The 18,744-nt window shown below is 43.3% G+C and overlaps 1 protein-coding gene across 2 annotated transcripts in view; it reads left to right on the forward strand.

The window, feature by feature from the left end:
• The window catches only part of NFX1 (nuclear transcription factor, X-box binding 1), a 61,361-nt gene that overhangs the window by 32,769 nt on the left and 9,848 nt on the right, over positions 1 to 18,744 (forward strand). The window contains exons 10-19 of one of the 2 annotated variants that reach the window (XM_046663613.1): positions 1,767 to 1,864; positions 3,861 to 3,891; positions 7,224 to 7,303; positions 8,233 to 8,341; positions 11,060 to 11,179; positions 13,016 to 13,095; positions 15,939 to 16,169; positions 17,023 to 17,096; positions 17,877 to 17,978; positions 18,517 to 18,558. In XM_046663613.1, coding sequence (XP_046519569.1) covers positions 1,767 to 1,864; positions 3,861 to 3,891; positions 7,224 to 7,303; positions 8,233 to 8,341; positions 11,060 to 11,179; positions 13,016 to 13,095; positions 15,939 to 16,169; positions 17,023 to 17,096; positions 17,877 to 17,978; positions 18,517 to 18,558 — 967 coding nt within the window. The remainder of the gene's footprint in view (positions 1 to 1,766; positions 1,865 to 3,860; positions 3,892 to 7,223; positions 7,304 to 8,232; positions 8,342 to 11,059; positions 11,180 to 13,015; positions 13,096 to 15,938; positions 16,170 to 17,022; positions 17,097 to 17,876; positions 17,979 to 18,516; positions 18,559 to 18,744) is intronic. The other variant, XM_046663614.1, reaches the window with a different exon arrangement.

Genomic DNA, 18,744 nt, shown 5'->3' on the forward strand with positions numbered 1-18,744 from the left:
CAGAGTGCTGAAGGAAAAAACTGCCAACCAGGAATTTATATCCAAAATGAAGATAAAAACACCACTAGCAGGTCTACTTTACAGTAAATACTAAAGGAAGTTCTTCAAGCTGAAAGCAAGTAAACCCAGATGTAAATTCAAATCCACATGAAAAATTAAAGAGGAAAGGTAATTATGTAATTATAAAGAGAATTACATAATTATAAAAAGACAGTATGAATACATATTTATTCTTTTCTCCACTGATTTGGGAAGCAATTGTATAAAATAGTGTGTATATAATTGTATCGTTAGGCCTATAATGTATAGAAATATAGCTGACAACAGGAGCACAGAGGAGGCGGCTGAGATCCAAGTGGTATTGGAGTTAGAAAGTGATGCCGGGTAGACACTCAGGGCCACAGGAACAAATGAAGAAGAGCAGAAATGGTGAATAAGAAGGTGAGCATAACAAACTATACATGCACGCTCTCCTTTCTTTTTCCAGCCTCTTTAATAGACAGAACAGTACATAAAGCAATAATTATAACCATGTATTGTTGAGTTTGTAACATATATACAGTCATGCGTCGCTTAACAATGGGGATACATTCTCAGAAATGCGTCGTTAGGCAATTTCATTGTGTGAACATCATAGAGTGCACTTACACACGTCTAGATGGTCTGGCCTGCTACACACCTAGGCTCTATGGTACTAATCTTATGGGACCAAGTCTCATATGCGGTCCGTCGTTGACTGGAATGTCATATGTGGCACAAGACTGTAGATGTGGTATGTGTAATAATAGCACAAAGGAGGAGAAGAGGGAATGGAGCTACATAGGAGGCAGGCTTCTGTATCTCACTGGAACGAGGTTAGTGGAGATCTGAAGTAGATTCTGATAAGATGTATATGGTAAGCCCTAGAGCACCCATTAAGAAAATAACTCAAAAAATACCATTAAAGGAAAAAATGTTACACTACAAAATATTCACTTAATGAAAAAGACAGTTGTAAAAGAGGATTAGATTAACAAAAAAGACATATAGAAAACTGAAAGTAAAATGGCAGGGGTAAATCCAGCTATATCAGTAATAACGTTAATCTGAATGGATTAAACGATTAAACAAAAAGCAGATGTCAAAGTGAATTAAAAAAACAAGATCCAACTATAAGCTGTGTTCAGGAAACAGACTTTAGAGTCAAAGATGCAATTAGGCTGAAAGTAAAAGGATGGAAAAAATGCATCATGTAAACAGCAGCCATCAAAAGGGACTATGGATGATCCCTGAGGGGTCCTTGAAACAGGGCTTGTCCTAAACCTAGTCTAGCAGAATGAATGGCAGGCCACCTATCAACAGGCATTCACAGAGCTTGAGTCAGTGAGATTATGGATCACGGTTTCTGATTATTTATGATCCCCGGATGATTTTTAGAATCAAGAGCACTTCAATAAGTCACCCATGGCTACAATTTTAAGGAGATCCAAGACTAGCCTGGAGACTTGGGGCCTAAATAAAGAGTCAGATCTGTTCTTTGACTTAGGCAAAGCGTATGCACTGCCAAGTATATTCCAGTGACTGAGGTTGGGGCCTGTCCTTGCCAGAAAAGGCCCAGCCTGCCGGATGCAGGGAAGAGGAGGGAGGAGGCGTTGATGGCATCCTTCTTCCTTAACTCTGATTCTGGGCTTGCGAGGGACAGAGGTGGAAGACTGACTAGTGAATTTGGGAGTCTGAAAATGAGGAGTTGCAATATTCATTCCTGGCTTTTTTCATTTTTATTAAAGATTTCATTCATACCTGTGAAAAGCTCTGCCATGAAGGAGACTGTGGACCATGCTCTCGCACATCAGTCATTTCCTGCAGATGCTCTTTCAGAACAAAGGTAAATTTCAAACAATGCTAGAGTTGTTGCCACCAATACCTTTTAAATTGGTGATTATGGGAGGGGAGTAATCAAAATAACCTCAGTCTTACTGCTCTCATACTATGGAATGATTCATTCAATCCAGCCAATGTATACTGACACCTACTATGGTCCAGTTGTGGGATAGGTATGGTGGGGTCCTGCACTCAAGGCTCAGAGGCCCATAATGGGGATAAGGCAGGTATACAAATAGCTCTACCTAGTACAAATGTGATAATGCTAGATGCCAGGAGAGAAGGCAATAACATTGTTGCAAGGAGTTAGCTAAGAAGTTAGGGGGAACACAGTTCGCAGGTCACCCTCACTTCTGACACCCACAGCAAGAGTTTAGACGGTTGCTGAATTAGAAGAGTCCACGAAGGGGGCCTGCCCCGTGGCCAAGTGGCTAAGTTCGTGTGCTCCACTTTGGCGGCCCAGGGTTTCACTGGATCGGATCCCGGCCGCAGATGTGGCACTGCTCGTCAGGCCACGCTGAGGCAGCATCCCACATGCCACAACTAGAAGGACCCACAACTAAAATATACAATTATGTACTGGGGGGATTTGGGGAGAAAAAAGCAGGAAAAAGGAAAAAGAAGATTGGCAAAATTGTTAGCTCAGGTGCCAATCTAAAAAAAATTAAAAATAAATAAAATTGCTGGAGGAGTTCGCCATCAATATGAGTTCTACTAAACCTTTTGACAAAGTGAAAATCTCTGAAATGCTGATAATCAACTCATTATTCAGCCATATTTTTCATGATATCTTTTGTAATGGAGTGGACTTTCCCATGGAAGTGAGTCTTTTAGATAAATAAAACTCATTTCTTAAATGTGGTTTTCTTTTAATCACTTTGGTGGGAGTCTTTGAAATCATATGCTCTATCTTACTACCTCTTAACAAAGAATACTGTGTAAGTTTTTTGGGTAGTTCATATTTATTGGTTTATTGGGGACTTATGGGGGCTCTGCCTTTCCCTACAGTGTAGATACCACTCCAGTGTGTTGTTTCTTCCGTACAATCCAGTGTTTACGTTAACTGGAGCACTCACTCAGGCGCTTTCCTGAGTCACCTTTGCTTTATATCTCTAGAGAGCATATGGGGAACTTTTTCATATCATCGAACCCAGCCAGGTCAATTTATCTAAAACCTCCTACTAGCCATGAAGCTTCAATTTCCTAGACCTCTTCACTTCTGTTATCAACTCAATAGCTGCCTTTTTTTTTTTCACAGTCGTTTTCATTGAGAAGGAGTGTTTTTTATCAGTTTGTTTATTGCTGAGTACACGGCAACCTGTAAATAACATCAAAGCCAAATTCAGAGGCAGATGCTGGGCAGCCAGCTGGGTTCACTCTCCCGCGAGTGCCTGACTCGCTGCCACACAGCAGCCTCGCCACGCGTGTCATTCAGGATCACGCCTCAGCAGAGTTACGTGTGCTAGACTTTTGGAGCCATGCATACGTAATTGAAACCACAATAATAAAACTCCGAATGCAGAAGGGCTGCTGTATTCTGCTTTGCTGCCCTTCACCAGTGTTGTCAGGATGTAGAGCTCTTTGCCCCTGCGTTGAATGGTACCAGATTGTTGCACATTTTCAATTCTTATGTCTGCTTTTAATGGCTTTTTCTGTCAGTACTCTTGGCTGGCAGTTATTTCTCTTTGCTCTGCATACCTTTAGCAGCTCCTCTTTCTATTCAGATTTTATGATACCTAAGCTGCTGGGAGTTTGGAGGCCAGACCACAAAGGTTGTCACAATTATATTTGCATGAAAAGTCAGTAAACCTGGGGCCCTGTTGGGAGTCCAGCATTTGAGTGTAGGGACCGGGCGAACCCGGCTCCAGATAGGTGAGTTGGTGAGTGCGTGCCCGAGACGGGCAGGGTCCCGGGATGTGCACGTCACAGTTAGCATTGCACTGTCGTCGTGTTGTTTCGTTGATTCCTCAAGTGGTTGCTGTTCCTTTTTCTTTCCGTAGGAGCTCCCATGTACCAGTCTCAAAAGTGAAGGTATGCCTGGGAAGGGGCGTGAGGGAACTTTCTGGGTGAAGGTAACGTTCTCTATCTTTGACAGGTTTGGGTTTTGTGTTTGTCAGAATTCAGCGAAGGTACATGTAAGATTTGTGCATTTCATTGTTTGTAACTTTTACCTCAAAAGAAAAAAAGAACTGTAAGTTGAATTCTAGTTAGTGAAATGCTGAAAAATATGGGGAAAGTGTATTCATGTCTGCAGCTTACTTTGAAATGTGTCAAAAAATAAGATCAGTTGTTGGGTGGATAGCAGAATAGATAGGTATGTGAAAAAGTAACTAAGGGTGGAATCTAGATAGTGGGCATATAGGTGTTCACCGAACGTTTGTTTTGACTTTTTTATATGTTTGAAAATTTTCATGATAAAATGGTGGGGGAGGTGAAGGTAAGTAATAACTAATGAAGCAAACTTTTTACACGCTGACTGCTGCTTGCTCCCCTTAAGGCTTGATACCCTGTCGGATACCTGGAACAGGGGCTGGCCAGCAGCCTTCTTAACCTGAGGCCTAGAATATTGTTTCTTCCTTTGTCCTTGATCCTGATATCTCACTCCATTCTGGTTCTGTCCTTGTTTTGCTAACCATCACATAGCCTTTGTTTAAACCACCTTAAAACATTTTTGGAAAAGTGATAGAAGATAAGTGTGTACAAAATAAAAGCTCTCCTCTGATCAGGAAGAAAACTGTATTGGTTAGGATGCTTCTGGCTGCAGGGATTGGAAACCCAGGGAAAAGTGACTTCAGTCACAGGGGGATTCACTGTCTGTCATAACAGGAAGTCTGGAGGCAGAACAAGTCTAAGGTTGGTTGATGCCAAACAGTGATACTAGGACTCCAGGTCAGCTTCTCTGTGATTTCTTCGGTTTTCCCCTCCTGGGTATAAGTTAGCTACAGCGGTTCCACACATTGAGTCCTCAGACAACAGCTAGAGGAAGGAAAGGAAGGTCCTTAACTGTCTTCCTTCTTAAGAGCAAGGAAAACAGTCCGAAAGGCCCTTAGTACGTTTTGTGTCACGTGCTCCTGCCTACACCCTTCGCTAACAAGGAGGATGGAGTAACCGTGACAGGCTGGACTGTTCACCATTCGCCCCTAGAACTGAGGAGCACCCGGGTGCCCAATTTCTGAACAAAATAAGGATCTGGTGGCCTGAAGAAGGTGGAGAGTAGCTGAATAACTGCCTCAAACAGCTGAATATTTGAGGTAACCAGAAATTTCTACCTCAAACCCATGGTCAAAATTTTAGTGCTATTAAAAACATAATTTGAAAACCTAACATTAATAAACTTTTAAAGTAAAAAAAATTAGTAAAACAATATAAAGTAAAAAGTGAAAATACACCCTCCCCCCTGTTCCCCTCCTGGTTTCACCCCACGATGAAACCACTGTCATTGGTTTGTTGGGTATGGGTCCCAATCTTCTTCTGTGTTCCTACAGATGTATACACATTCCAGTGTAGTTTTGTTTCTCCCCTAAACTTAGGTTCACAGTAAACATGCTGTCTGCAACTTGGGTTTTTTTCCTCACTAATATGTCAAAGACATGTTTCCGTGTCAGTGTGTATAGCTCTCGTTCTTGCAGAGCATTCTGTATGTGGATATACTATAATATAGTTCACCGTTGCCCTTTTGGTGGTCAGTTACATTGTCTCCAGTTTTTCCCATTGCAAATAATGCAGTAACCGTCTTGTCCCACCTTTTAAAACTTTATGATAAAAAACTTCAAACGTATGTGAAAGTAGGGAGGCTAGCCTAATGGCTCCCTGTGTGCCTATCACCCGTCATCAGCAGTTATCCACATTTTGCCTGTCTTGTTTCTTCCATCCCTCCCTTTCTGACTTTTCAAGAAAGTACTTTGAAAACAAATCTCGAACATCATTTCACCCATAAATACTTCAGCACCTAGCCCACTTTTTATTGTGATAAAATTCACAAAACATACGAATCATTTTAAATTATCCGGTTCATTGGCATTTAGTACCTTCACAGTGTTGTGCAACCATCACCTCTATCTAGTTCTAAAACATGTTTATCGTCTCAAAAGGAAATCCTTTATTAAGTTTTCGCTCCCTGCTCACCCCATGCCCCCAGCCTCTGGCAACTGCTAATCTGCTTCCTGTCTCTCTGGATTTACCTATACTGATTATTTCATATAAATGGAATCGTACAGTATGTGACCTTTTGTGCCTAGCTTCTTTTACTTAGTGTGTTTGCAAGGTTCATCCACATTGTAGCACATATCCAGTACTGTATTCCTCTTTATGACTGAATAATATGCCACTGTATGGATATGCCACAATTTGTTTATCCACTTATCTGTTGGTGGACATTTGGGGTTTTTTTTTTCCCATCTATTGGCTATTGTGAATTGTGCTGCAATGAGCATTTGTACACAAGTTTTTGTTTGAATACTTGTTTTAAATTCTTTAGGGTATATACCTAGGAATGGAATTGATGGATCATATGTCAATTCTGGGTGTAGTTTTTTGAAGAACTGCCATACTATTTTCTGTAGTAGCTACACCATTTTACATTCCCACTAGCAATGTAAGGGTTCCGATTTCTCCATATATTCTCCAACACTTGTTATTCTCTGTGTTATTATTATTATTATGGCCATCCTGATTGGGTATGAAATGATATGTTATTGTGGTTTTAATTTGCATTTCCCTAGTGACTAATGATGTTGAACATTTTTTCATGTGCTTAGCTATCTGTATGTCTTCTTTGGAAAAGAGCCTGTTCAAGTCCTTTGTCTATTTTTTAATTGAGTTGTTTGTCATTTTGTTGTTGAGTTGCAAGAGTTCTTTATATATTTTGGATCCTCGACTCCTATGAGATATATGATTTGCAAATATTTTCTTGCGAGGTGGGTTGTGTTTTCACTTTCTTGATAGTATCCTTTGATGCACAAAAGCTTTTAATTTTGATGAAGTCCAGTTTATGTGTTTTCTTTTGTTGCGTGTGCTTTTCGTGTCCTACCTACTTTTGAAAGTGTATCTGTAGGAAGGAATCCTTAAAATGGAATTACCACTTAAATTTTTGATAGATACATCTGTACTCCAAAAGTTTATAGTCCCATCCACTAAGTATCAGTGTGCCTTTTTCTCCATACCTTCACCCATCCCATGTATTAATCACTCTTCCTACTTTCTATTTTTTGACAATCTGACAAGTGAAAAATGATTTTAATATACATTTTCACCATAACTAATTTATTTATGTTGTTACATTTGTATTTCTTAAGCCTGTGTTTGTTGAACGAATGTTCATATCCTTTGCCTTTTTTTTTTTTCTTTTGAATTGGCCATGGCAGATGCTACATTTATGTGTGACAAGCGGTGTAACAAGAAACGGTTATGTGGACGGCATAAATGTAACGAGATATGCTGTGTGGTAAGTGGAGTTATCATTAGACACAGTCGGACTGCGTTCATCCAGGGGCTGGCTTTCTGGAAGCCTCAGCCATCTGGCATGCAGCCCAGAGTTAGAAATCATTGGGAGGCCCCCAGCAACAGTCAGAGTGCTGCCCAGAGAAACAGGCGGGGCCTTTTTAGGCCTCAGCCAGGTCAGCCAGTGGCAACATGGAGGAAGGGGAAGAAGAAAGACAGAAGGCCACAGGCCCCAGAGCCCAAGACCACTGATGAGCATTCAGTCGTCCGCAGGAGACTGTGTGCTGTTCCACACACAGACTGGCCTGAGGCTTCAGGTTTTATATTCTCCTTGGGGCAGGTCATTAGGCAAAGTGAGAGTGGTGTTTTTTAAAGGATCCAGTTTCAGTTATCTGAAATATTCACTCCTATGGAACTAAATGAAGGAAATGTTTACTTACTGGCAGTCATTTACTAGCAATTGGTACTGTGTTACCTTGTGTGTGTGTGTGTAGATAACACAGTACCAATAGCAAGGTAGTCCATATATACACACACACTTATATGTGTATATGTATATATATAATACGCAATTGTTATTTTTTAAATTTATATATTGACAAGTCGAAGTGATGAAGTTATACTGTATATCAAGATTTATTTATAAACCAGTGTTTGAAGGCTTCTTATTATTGAAAATTTCAAATGTATACAAAAGCGGAGAGACCAGTGTGAGTCCCATTTGCCCAGCTTCCAGCTTCAGTCGTGATCAGCTCGTGACTAATCTTGTTTCATCCACATCCCCACCTACCCCCCTCCCCAATTATTTTGAAGTTAATCCCAGACATCATTTCATCCATAAATGTGGAGAGCTTCGTTTTTGTTAATTTTGTCATTTACAGAAAATATAAAATGGAGATACTTTTTTGAACGAGTATAAATCTCTCTTCCTAGGATAAGGAGCACAAGTGTCCTTTGATTTGTGGGAGGAAACTCCGTTGTGGCCTTCATAGGTGTGAAGAACCGTGTCATCGCGGGAACTGCCAGACGTGCTGGCAAGCCAGTGAGTGTCCCCAGTGCATACCTTGTTAGAAGAATTTTCTCGAAGTTCAGGCATAATATATTTTGCGAGATGGGTGTGCTTAGATTGATATGGATTACTGAACTAATAAGCCTTAGTATTTCAGACGTGAGGAGACTCACGAAACAGTTCTTGCTAGTGCTCCTTTGTTGTCCCTGAATGCACAGAACTGGGGTGTGGGCAGCAGTCCCGAGATGGGTCTGGTTCAGTAATGGAGTCCTCTTTTGCTGCCCGCCTCTTAAATATTAGTGCCCCAGGTTCTGTCCTCAGCAGTCTTCTCTCTATATATTATAAGCAGCAGTTTGCTAACTTTTTGGTCTTAGGACTCATTTACATTCTTAAAAATTATTAAGGATCCCAAAGAGCTCTTTTTATGTGAGTTATATCTATCTATATTTACCATATTAGGAATTGCAACAGAGAAATTTTTAAAATATTGATTTATTAGTTCATTTTTTAAAAGCAGAAATATATCCATTGCATGTTAACATGAATAACATCATTTTTTTAAAAAAAACACTACATTTTGGAAAAAAATTAGTGAGAAGAGTAGCCGCCTGATTTAGCAGGAGACAGTTGGAGTCCCGTGTCTGCTTCTGCATCAGTCTGTTGCGGTGCAGTCGAGGCGGGACCTCACACTGTTAGCTAGTTGGAAAAGGGAAGAATATTTTTAATACTTTTTCAAATAATTGTGGATATTCTTCGTTGATATTACATCAAAAGTCAGCCTCGTTTCAGAAAGGACTTGAGTCAGTGCTTTTTGTTTTTCTTCTCTATCACATTAAAATTCATTGGTTTTTCTTGTACTTTGAATGGATCTTTTACCCATGCGTGATTTTATAACATCATGCATTGATCATTTGGAAAATAATTGTTTGCTGGGTTATGCAGATCTTTCAAATGTTGACAGATTTTCTGTTATAATATTAAAAAGTCATATTCAATACTATAGCTACCAAACTCGTCAGAAAAGTCTTGGGAAAAGTATTAGGAAGTTGTCAAGCTCATAGTGCTTAATACATATTTTCCAAAATTGTATTTTCACTTGATAGCTTGAATTTTATCATTGACAGCAAAGGCAGTTTTCTTGAAGTGACAGGCTCACTTTGTTATTTTTTTATTTTTATTTTTTTGAGGAAGATTAGCCCTGAGCTAACATCTGCTGCCAATCCTCCTCTTTTTGCTGAGGAAGACTGGCCCTGAGCTCACATCCGTGCCCATCTTCTTCTACTTTATATGTGGGATGCCTGCCACAGCATGGCTTGCCAAGTGATACCATGTCCACACCCGGCATCCGAACCAGCAAACCCTGGGCTGCTGAAGCAGAACATGAGAATTTAACTGCTGTGCCACCGGGCTGGCCCCCTCACTTTGTTAATTTTTGGTAAAATGTCTGCCAAATACCCCAGTCTGAATAACCATGGCTTTGTCAGTCATTCTTTTAAGTAAAAACAGTGTTTTATTAAAAAAAGAGGTTAATTCAGCTCACAGCTCAAAGAAGCGCAATTCTTTAAAACAACTAGGGTATCTTCATGTGCAGAAGTGCTCTATGCAGATTTCCCATTTTGTTCCACAGAATATTAAAAACATATGTATTCAAGGGTCCAGATTTTTTCTGCTGCTTCATCAAGGACTTTCTCCAGTGAAATTGGCATTTTTTTATTTACTCTGAGTGCTTGGCAGTGAAAAATACAATGATTAGAGTTTAGTGCTACTGCCTTGATTTTCACTAAGGCCCTGGCAGTGTTACCGACCATTGCTTCACACCATCAGTGCAAGTGTCAACACAGTGGGTAAAAAAAGCAAGTAATAGGGGCTGGCCCCGTGGCCGAGCAGTTAAGTTCGCGCGCTTCGCTGCAGGCGGCCCAGTGTTTCGTTGGTTCGAATCCTGGGCACGGACATGACACTGCTCATCAAACCACGCTGAGGCAGCGTCCCACATGCCACAACTAGAAGGATCCACAACAAAGAATATACAACTATGTACTGGGCGGCTTTGGGGAGAAAAAGGAAAAAATTAAGTCTTTAAAAAAAAAAAAAAGCAAGTAATAGCTTAGTAGTATTATGAAAATAATTTTGACCTTATGGACTCCCTGAAAGGATCTTAGGGACCACTAGGGGTCAACAGAGCACACTTTGAGAACTGCTACGTTAGAAGATTCACCTACATCAGGGTTTCCCAAAGTGTTTTCTCTGGAATATGAGGCCTTCGTCATTTCAAAAAGGGATTGAGTCAGTGCTTTGGGATAAATCACACAGAGTTCCATAAAAACACGCGCAGGGCCCCTTACCCTTTACCTCGCTGTTTGACATATGTAGCTCATCTTCACAATAAGCTTGTTGAGTGAATAGGTCAAAGTTTGGTATCCCCATTTGACCCAAAGAAAGAAAGCTCAGAGGGATTAAATTACCTGCCCACAGCCACTGAGAAGTCAGGAGAAGGTCCAGGACTAGACGCCTGAGTCTCCTGACTATTTGCAGTGCTCTTTCTGCTGCATCCTGTAGCCTCTGAAGGGTTTGCTGGAGAGTGCTGACTGGAGAAGAGCTGTGGGCGAGAGTCCTGGAGGAAACACTTTTTTTTAAAAAAAAAAATCCCCTAGAAATACAAGCCAAAAGAAAGCTGTGCGTGTGTGTGTAAATATGTGCATGCACACCCCAAACTCACAAAGGGTTGTTTTGTTCTGCCTGCTGCTCCACCAGGTTTTGATGAATTAACCTGCCACTGTGGTGCATCAGTGATCTACCCTCCAGTGCCCTGTGGTACCAGACCCCCCGAGTGTACCCAGACCTGCGCCAGAATCCATGAGTGCGACCATCCAGGTGGGTCCCATCTGCTTGCCTCCACGCTCACAGCCCGCTCACACTGTTCATTTAGGATGTTGCGTGATGGTCTTCACCACTCTGAGGTCATGCTGTGATGGCCGCCCCTGCTGCCTGTGCTCAGGAGCTGCCTCTGCGAAGGTGGATCCGTGATCTGGGCCACAGCTGGGAACCGCAGTGCCCTCCATTGCTTTACTCTGGATGTCAGACACACCTGAAAGGTTGGGAGCATCCCCAGCTGGTCTTGTCTTTCAGGGAATTTTTTTCTTTCTTATGGCCTCCACTTTTGGTGCATATTTCAAAGTTGAGCATCTTTTTGCAAAATTAAAAGTAAGTTGGGTTTTTTGTTGTGATTGTAGAAACAATATATGTTGATTATATGAAAAGAAAGAAAGACAATAGAAAGTTAGAAGATTGAAATTAAATCATGTCACCTTCTAGGAATTATATTTTGGTGTATATTTTTCAGGGCTCTTTTCCACGGGCAAATATATATATTTGCATTTTTTTCCCTCTTATTATTGTCATTTTAATCTCTCTCCTTATTAATGAGTATTTTTCTACAGTATAGATTTGCAGTGGTAGTGGAGTGTCCTGTTACATGGACGGGTCATAACTTCTTCAGTCAGTCCCATGTTGCTGGCCATTTAAGTTGTTGACAGTTTCTCTAACAGATTGCTGTAGACACCAGACTAATAGCTACCTGACAGCACCCATGTTCTTCTAGTCTAGTCTAGGAGGTCATGGGTCATACTGGGCCCATCATTTCATTTTACCAGATTGCAGAGACAAACCTGAAATAACTCAGGTCACCAGATTTGATAGTTACAGTAAGTCTGGCCATATGATTCAGACTGACAAATGGACAATCATGTCTCAATTTTTTAAGTTAATAGGGTAAAATAGAATTAAGTAAATTCCTCTTGAAGTGAAAAGTCCCTCCTTTCCTGGGGACCTTAGGATGGCCCTCCCAGCGTAGTTTGCAAGCCCCTTCTGTGGTGTTTGCATCAGCATGAGGTAAATGCCCAAGCCAGTGCTCACCCCTCCCTCCTTCACGCTCACCTGCAGAGGGTACAGATGAAGTCCAATCCTGGGGTTAATGTCCAGAGTAAGAACATAGCCATTTGTGAGCTGTATTGTTTTAGCCTGCTTTTGTTCAGCATTCATTTAACTTTTCTTGAATGTTAGTTGTATATCCAGCATGGCGTCAGACACAGGAAGGATCAGAGGAAGAAGAAATGGCTCATGACCTTGAAGTTTTTATGTTGTCTCTGAGAGAAAGAGGATGGTAGTTAAGTGCACATGACACCACCAACCGTTACATGAAGATGGGCCACATAGCGTGGTGGCAAGGCATCTGCATGAGAACTGAGACCTCAGGGAGTGGAGGAGAGCTCAGGGCAGGCTATGGCCAGAGAGGGAAGGCTTCGTTCTAGGAGATGAGTTTGGATGCGCTGCCTCTTACAGGCAGTAAGGAAAGTGAAAGGACTCAGGGGAAGCATGTCAGGTGGAATGAGTAGCAATGACGTCTGAGCAGAAGTGAGTGGCTGCTGTGTCAGGAAGGGCCGAAGGATGGCTGAGGAGAGCGGAAAGCTGCCTCGCTCTCTCTGCTGCGTTGGCGTGTCTGTCCACTCACACGGTTTCTCTTTCTCACTCATGCTCACCCTTCGGTACTTTGGTATAAAACCAGCTACTTTTTACTCTCTTGTGATCATTTTAAAAAGTATTCCCAGCTCCTAAATGTAAAAGTCCCATGTCATATGCGTTATAATATGTTTGGTAGTTTGTGTGGCTTTATTTAAGCGTGTTCCCAGTTTCGCCTTTCTCTCCCTTCAGTGTATCATTCCTGTCACAGTGAGGAGAAGTGCCCCCCTTGTACCTTCCTGACTCAGAAGTGGTGCATGGGCAGACACGAGGTAAGTCTCTCAGGGTTCCTAGTTCCAGCCCGAGACTCATGGCTGAGCTACTTTGAGTTGTTGGTCTCATTGTTTCTCAAGGCAGGTATACGCCAAGAAGCAGAGGTCTGCTATTGCCGCTTTTTTTCTTTTTTCTTTTTTTTTCCATTAAGGTATAGTTTACGTAGAATAAAATTTACTCTTTTCAGTGTACAGGTCTACGAATTCTGGCAAAAGCATTGATAGAGTAGTGTACGCACCACCACGGTCAAGATGGAGAACATTCATTCCCCACACCCACTCCTCCGTGCCCCTCTATAGTTCCTCCCCCGACCTCCAGACCCCGGCAACCAATGATATGTTGTCTGTACCAATGGTTTTGCCTTTTCCAGAATTTCACATACATGGAAACATACAATAGGTAGCATTTTAAGTCTCTTCTGCTGTCATTTTTAATCTGGCTACAGTCAAGTTAAGCTCAGCCAGTTGGCCTTGAGAACGTGGGCTGTGTTCAGAGCAAACTTTTCCGGGTTAACCAGCATGGGGAGAGGCTGCTGGCCTGGGCAGAGGTGTCACAGTGAGGGCATCCCAAGAACAGAGGTGGGCTCTCCAGCAGCTGCCGCTGCCCTCTCTGTGCCCTATGCAGCTTCCTGTCCTGACTGCTGGGCCAAAACGCTTTCCTCCAGGCTCACCCACGCCTCCGCATTGCCACTTCCGTGAAGACTTTCACCCTCATTCTTAGCCTCAGAGCTATATTTGGACTGTTGACTGTAGACCCTTTGAAACACTTAAAAACTTTTTTGTTTTAAAATATGCACATTTGTTGTAGACAATTAAAATACAGTTCAGCTACTCAGAAAAAAATGCTGTCAACATTCTGGTCTGTAGGCTGCTGGGCATGTGTGATACACACCTTCCCGTCCTCTAAAGATTATACTGTTTTGTAACCGGTTCTTTTGGCTTCATAACATGTTGCCCAACATTTCTTGAAACTCTTGACATCTGTGGCAACATGCTTTCAGCATTCTTATCTTGACAGGCATATTTTTCTCCACGTATTTCCTGTGAGTGCTTCTCAAGTTACAGTCCTTACTACTTACTCTTCCTCTATAAAGCTCACTTCCTCTGAGAGCAGCCGTTCTGAGACATGGGTGTGTCATCTTTGTGTTGATGGCTTATTCAGACTTAGTCAACAAACATTTCTTGCATACCTACTATGTGCTGGTAACCGGCTAGGTTGGGTGATTCACAAGCGACAAGTGTGGCCTCTCTCCTGTGGAGCCTTCCCTGTGAGGCAGGAGGCAGACGTATAAACAGGCGATTGTAAAGGCAGTAATGTGGGAGGCGCAGAGGACTGAGGGATAGAAGGGACCCCTACCCAGGGAGGGAAGGCGTTTCCAGAGGAAGTAACATCCTAAAGGATGATGAGAAGATAGGCAAGTGATGGGGGGGCAACAGAGGGCACTGCTTGTGCAGAAATTACCGCCAGCGTCCTGGTGGTAGAGTAAGTAAGTGTTCAATGATTGGGAACTGCTTTCTACCAAAATACTGATGCCAAAGCAATTAGACGCATGCACATCCTAGACTTTGGAGGCCTCTCCAAGAGTAGAAGTTCTGTGTCACTAGCGTCGAAGTATATTCCTCATTTTGAGGGTTCTTGAAAGAATTTGAAAATGTGAATATATAAGTAACTTTTGGTCCTACAGGAATAAGATTCCAGCATTTTTTTCCTGAAGTGAGAAATCCTGGAAGGAGGTGATTTCTCAAGGAAAAAATGAGTTTGGGGTTCAATGGGCTATTGCTTCTTAATTTTTTAAATGACAGAGCTGCCTAAAGCTGTGGAGACCGTGCGGAGTTGGGACCTGCCAGGAGAGTTGAGTATTTAATTACATAAAACAGCCCCACTAGCAGCCTTGAAACCGTGGGCTGAGGGTGCCCTCCGCCCTCAGGGTTTGTCTGTTGACTCAGTGCCCCAGCTGTTTGCAAAGGAGGCAGAAAGTCGGCTGCTCCTCCCAGCTGGCCACCGCATTTTCACATTCTCCTCGTGATCGAGTTTCACATGCTCCTTCCCCACCTTGGGAAGTTTGAGGTCTCAGGTCAAACTTGGCTGCTAACACAAATCCTTTTAGATCAGAACAAGCGTTATTAAATAAGGTTCAGATTTGTTTTCTTTTCAAACTAACCTTTCAGACTTTGAAAATCAGCCTAATTTTTTTCAGATAAAAAGAACTGTTTACAAAAGAACTTTTTGAAAGTTGAGGGGGTTTTTTTTGTCTTTCTTTCTTTTAAAGTTTTTTTTTTTTTTCCTTTTTCTCCCCAAAGCCCCCAAGTACATAGCTCTGTATTTTTAGTTGTGGGTCCTTCCAGTTGTGGCATGTGGGATGCCACCTCAGCATAGCCTGATGAGTGGTACCATGTCTGTGCCCAGGATGTGAAGCAGTGAAACCCTGGGCCGCCGGAGTGGAGTGCATGAACTTAGCTACTTGGCCATGGGGCTGGCCCCTGAGGAGTGTTTTTTTTTGTTTTTTTGTTTTTTTTTTGAGGAAGATTAGCCCTGAGCTAACATCTGCCATCAATCCTCCTCTTTTTTGCTGAGGAAGATTGGCCCTGAGCTAACATCCGTGCCCATCTTCCTGTATTTTATATGTGGGAAGCCAGTCACAGCATGGCTTGAGCAGCAGTATGTAGGTCTGCACCCAGGATCCAAACTAGCGAATCCCAGGCCTCCAAAGCAGAACGTGTGAACTTAACTACTACACCACTGGGCCAGCCCCATGAAAGTTGAGAAGTTTTTAAATAGGAAATTAAGACTCACCCTAAATCCCACACGGAGATGTGAATCTGGCTACTTCTGTCTCTCCTAGTTACGAAGCAACATCCCCTGTCACCTGGTTGATATCTCTTGCGGATTACCCTGCAGTGCCACACTACCGTGTGGGATGCACAAGTGTCAGAGGCTCTGTCACAAAGGAGAGTGTCTTGTGGATGAGGCCTGCAAACAGCCCTGCAGCACCCCCAGAGCTGACTGTGGCCACCCCTGTATGGCGCCCTGCCACCCCAGCTCACCCTGCCCCGTGACTGCTTGTAAAGCTGAGGTGCGTATTCCTGGCTCCAGGTGGGGCGTTGGCTGTGGTTCTGGGGCCACTAGTGAGTGTAGAACTGCCTGCGGCGGCCCTGGGCACACATCCTAATCAGGGTCCTTGGTTGCCAGCAACTGCAAGTTAAGTTAGCAAGAGAAAGCTGGAGTAAATTGTACAGATTCCTGTCTGCCCAGCTTGACATGGCCTTTTAGTTCAGAAGGTGACCACAGTCTCTGTCTCCCGTAGATCAGATTCTCAAGAGAGACTCTGCCCACTCCATTTATTCAACGAATATAATAGTGTCTGTTTTGTGCAAGGTGTTGCACTAGGTGTTGGGGCTACACCAGCGAACGGGAGGCACACGGTCCCTTCAGTTAAGTGGGGCAGATACTCACTTACTAATTACTCAGTTAATCAGTTATGGCCGTGGTAAGTGTCGTGAAGAGCGGGTACACCCACATAGAGGGTGCTATGAGAGCATGTGAGTGGGGACTTAATCTGGTCCAAGGGATTGAGCTAGGCCCCCCAGAGGAGGTAGAAGCAGAGGGCGAGGTGGAGTTGATTAGGCCTTGGCTGGTCCTGGGTCACGTGTCCATCTCCAGTTCAGTGGTGGAAGTTTCATTAGGCCTGCCCCTTTGGGCAGGATTGAGGACAGAAAGGGGCGCTGTAGACTGGACACTTCCCTCCAAGGATGTCAACTACAGCGTTGTCAGTGTGCGTGTGCAGTTAGCTTCCTCTGTCCTGGAGGGTGTCCACTCACTGCCTGTTCTCTGCTGTGGTTTGATCTGAGAGAGGCTTTAGAAGTGAAACCTGCCTGTTCACATGGTTTCCCTGTGCTAAAAGTCGCTCCCCATTCATCTCGTTTCAGGTAGAGCTGCAGTGCGAATGTGGACGAAGGAAAGAGATGATGATTTGCTGTGAAGCATCCAGTACTTATCAAAGGTTAGTGCTACTTGATGTTAGCAATTGGTGGATCCAGGATTCGTGTGTTTACTGTAGGATCCTTACAACTTTGGTAAAGGTTGGAAAGTTTTTTAAATAAATTTTCTTGAATCTAGTTTTTCTAGTTCAAAGTATTGCTGTATGTACCTTTCCTTCCCTGACTTTAATTTCTAAAGTAACCTTTTTATTTCTCTTCCTCCTCCTTCCTCTCTCCCTTTTGGTCTTATTACATCATGAGATCAGAAGGGAAGATGTCCTGAAGTTGTGTGAATTGCTTTACCATGCCAATGCTTTTGGGACCAACTCCTGTGCTCCTCCCCTGGGTGGGGGTTTCTGAATACCTGTGAGGTGTCTTTCCAGCCTCCTGAAATCTTTGGACTCGTTTGGTCACAGAATCTGAGTGCAGAGGTGGAGGTGTGTGGGGTGGATGGCCATGTGTATCTCTGGTTAGCTGCAGAGATGTGCCATGGAGGTAGGGTTTTAGGAGTATGCAGACGCTGGAGTGGCTGTGTTTGGATACCCACCGAGGGCCAGGCGTTGGCCTGGATGCTTGAGAAGGGGTATTGAGGAGTGAATTACCTCATCACTTCCTCTGGAGCCGCTTAGCCTCTAATTGAGATAAGACACAAATGTATGAGTAGTTCATAATAGCCAGGCTTCCAAGGTCGCACAAATTGTCGAGTGGTAGATTCACCTGAAAGAAATCCTCTGCATGCCTAGGACGGGGAAGTTCTTGTGAAACTGCATCGCCTTTTCTTCCCCTCCTTTTTTATACTTCAGAATAGCTGCTATTTCCATGGCCTCTAAAATAACAGACATGCAGCTTGGAGACTCAGTGGAGATCGGCAAGTTAATTACGAAGAAGGAAATTCACCAAGCCAGGTAGATTTTAAATGTGTGGCCATGCCTTCTTTAATTTCCAGAGGTCAACAACCATTTATTTATCTCAGTCCCGCACAGCAAAGCCTTGCACACCCAGTAGGTGTTCAATAGACATTTGATGTTGAGACCACACCCACTCCAGTCCAGCGACTCCTGCTCAGGTGATAGCTGAGACCAAAGGAGACTTCCAGGCCTCACTCTAAACAGTGGCCAGAGAAAGCCGGGACCTAGATGTGTCCAGCCCAGCCCTCGTGAGAAAGAGAACCAGGGTGGTGACTGTGTCAAGAGGGGGTGGGGCTGTCAGAGGGGCACTGGGAGCATTTTGGGGGCTGAGCAGCCAGGGGACACTAAGGCGCTTCTGAGGACTCCTGAACTCGCATGCCCAGAGGCCTGCCCCCCTGTCCTTGAGAGGGACCTCATCCAGCCATCCTTGGGCCAGCATCTGCTCTGTTTCCAGGTTGACCATCTGAGAAGTTATTACTGGATAGGAGCTGTGAAACCTGTGCCCTGACCTTATTTTTTTCATTTGCTTCTCAAGGCTGGAGTGCGATGAGGAGTGTTCAGCCTTGGAAAGGAAGAAGTAAGTAGTTTCAGCTGCTGTTTATCTACTTGTCTCTGGGCTCTGTGAAATTCGTGGGAGGGAGCCACCCTTCAAGCATTCACTCAACACCTGCTCTGAGTCTTTTGCTGCTGTTGGAGAGCAAGAGAAATTCGATCGTCAAGAATTGAAGGGTTTAAGGATTAGCCACTTAAGTGATTTCAGCAT

This window comes from Equus quagga, chromosome 6 (genome assembly GCF_021613505.1).
Source record: "Equus quagga isolate Etosha38 chromosome 6, UCLA_HA_Equagga_1.0, whole genome shotgun sequence".
Classification (NCBI taxonomy): domain Eukaryota; kingdom Metazoa; phylum Chordata; class Mammalia; order Perissodactyla; family Equidae; genus Equus; species Equus quagga.